At 66.4% G+C, this 2,310-nt stretch overlaps 1 protein-coding gene across 1 annotated transcript; it reads left to right on the top strand.

The window, feature by feature from the left end:
- The first annotated feature begins 216 nt into the window (after positions 1 to 216).
- Positions 217 to 1,979, top strand: LOC122421278 (interferon lambda-4-like). Its single transcript, XM_043437143.1, has 6 exons — positions 217 to 244; positions 506 to 684; positions 1,108 to 1,179; positions 1,265 to 1,408; positions 1,645 to 1,719; positions 1,881 to 1,979. Exons 1-6 carry the CDS (start codon positions 217 to 219, stop codon positions 1,977 to 1,979), a joined length of 597 nt encoding a protein of 198 aa, XP_043293078.1.
- Positions 1,980 to 2,310: the final 331 nt, after the last annotated feature.

Genomic DNA, 2,310 nt, shown 5'->3' with positions numbered 1-2,310 from the left:
TGAAAGTGAAAGGATATAGAAAGGGACTGGAAGTGTTGGCAGTTAGCTGGGGTGGCATCATTGCTGGCATTGCCCCACTGTGGGTTAAAGTCCTCACATCCCTGCCTACAACCCTCTGGGCCGATCAATGGCCAGCACTGACGTTGGGAAAGCTTACTCTGCACCGGGGAAGCCCGGTTGCTCACTGGTCCCAGTTAAAAACACTTAAAAGCCACCATGGAGGGTGCAGGCACCGCCAACCCAGGTGGGCACCACTCTGGACACCACCCAGAGGCCAGTGGAAGACAGGCCCTGCTGCAGTGCCAGGAACCCAAGACACAGTGCAGGTGAGGAGTGAGGGGAGAGAGGCTGAGGGTAGGAGGGCTGTCAGGACCCTCCCTGCCTCTTCCCCTGGGTGTGATCAGCGTCCACGCTGTGAGGGTCCGTCCTTGTGCCAGTCTAACCAGAGGCAGGGGCTTGGGCTCAGGGCCTTCTCTGTGGGCTCGCTGACATCCGTCGCTTGCAGCAGGAGCGGCGATGGGGCAGAGTGGCGCAGTCGCAGTGGTCGTGGGATTGTGGGTCTTGGCGACCACGGGTGTAGCTGCCGACCCCGACGTGACAGAGCCTCAGCGCTGCCTCCTCTCCCACTATCGCTCCTTGGACCCCCGGGTGCTGCTGGCTGTCAAGGCGCTGAGGGACCACTATGTGAGTGATGCTCAGAGGACCCGCCCCTCCGCCCCTGGCACCGCCAGTCTCAGAGATGCCAGTCTTTGTCCCGAGGGGCCTTGGCGAACTAGAGTCTAGTAGGTGCATGGGGGATCTCAGAGTCCAGAACTGTGAACCCCGACCCCTTCCCTGAGGCTCTGGTGGTCTGTCATACAAGACGAAGCGCATCACAGATGGGACGCCCCCTCCAGGCGGACTGGGCTCGAAGTCTAGGCATAGGCTCCGCACCGGGAAGGCGTGAGCATTACAGCTCCGCTCACTCATCAGAGCGCAGCCTGGTGCGGGACACGAAAAACACCACCGTCCCGACCCACTGATCCACGCCCAGGAATCCTCGACGTCCCCAGTGCTCCAGTGGCCCTGGCCAGGAGGCCCTGCATCACCCCAGCTCTTGTCCCGCAGGAAGAAGAGACGCTGAGCTGGGGGCCCCAAAACTGCTCGATCCGCCAGAAGAGGAACCCTCCTCGGCCGTCGGTGAGGCCCGAGGCCGGCGGGGTTGTGTGTGTGGTGGGGGGCGGCTCGGGCGCCGCCCTGTCTAACTCCAGCCGGCTCCCCGCAGTCCTGTGCGATGCTCCGTCGGGTGGCCCGCGACCTCGCCGACGCCCAGGCCGTGCTGAGCAGCCTGCCGAGCCCCGAGCTCTTCCCCGGCGTCGGGCAGACCCTGGAGCTGCTGGCGGCCGCGGGCCGGGACGTGGCGGCCTGCGTGAGTGCTCGGCGGCCCGGCCCCGCGCCGCTCCCGCCTCGCTCTGCGCCCCTGGTCTCAGGGCCACGACCCGCACTGCGAAGCTGTCCCCCTGAGCCCGGAAGCGGGCACGGACACGATTCGCACCCTCCCGCCTTTGCTCTGCGGCCGCCGGAAGGGAGAGGGCCCGAGTCACCGGGGAGGGGAGGGGAGGCTCGGGTCTCCACCGCCTTCGCTGACCTCCTTCCCCGCTCCAGCTCGAGCTGGCCCGGCCAGGCTCCTGGAGGAGGTCCCCGCCGCGGCCCGGGAGGCGTCCCAAGACTCGCCGAGCTGTGAGTGGAGCCAGCGCGAGCGCGGCTGGACCGCAGGGAGGACCGCGGGAGGTGGAGACGGGGCGGGGGCCGGGCTTGGAGCCCTGAGGGTCCAGAGCGGGGGATCTTTCGGGAAGGAGATTCCTGACTCAGCCCCGCTCTGCCTCCTTCCCGGGCTGCAGGACTCGCCTCGGTGCCACGAAGCCACCGTCATCTTCCACCTCCTGCACCTGCTCGCGTGGGACCTGCGGCTGGTGGCGCACTCGGGGCCTTGTCTGTGATGCCGCCGCCGCTCCGCCTGGACCCGGAGCGCTCAGGGCGCCTGGCTGCGCGCGCCGCCCTCCTCCGAGGGTTCACTGACCCAGGGGGTCTCTCAGCCGCCTGCGCTGGTGCCAGAGGCGCCCTTTCCCTAAAGACCGGAGGATTTCCCTGAAACCAGCGGTATTCCCGTGGGATGCGTTGCCCTAAGAACCTCCCAGGAAATGACTGGAGTCCGTGTCTGCCTTGGTCGCTGACCACCACCACGGACCATGGACCGGTTTCTACTTCTGTAGTTACAGGAACCCCTGTCCCGTGACAAGTTCCAATTCCAGCTTTGAACCTTCAGTGGTC

This window comes from Cervus canadensis, chromosome 18 (genome assembly GCF_019320065.1).
Source record: "Cervus canadensis isolate Bull #8, Minnesota chromosome 18, ASM1932006v1, whole genome shotgun sequence".
In the NCBI taxonomy this organism is placed as follows: domain Eukaryota; kingdom Metazoa; phylum Chordata; class Mammalia; order Artiodactyla; family Cervidae; genus Cervus; species Cervus canadensis.
This window is presented reverse-complemented; position numbering and strand designations above follow the sequence as displayed.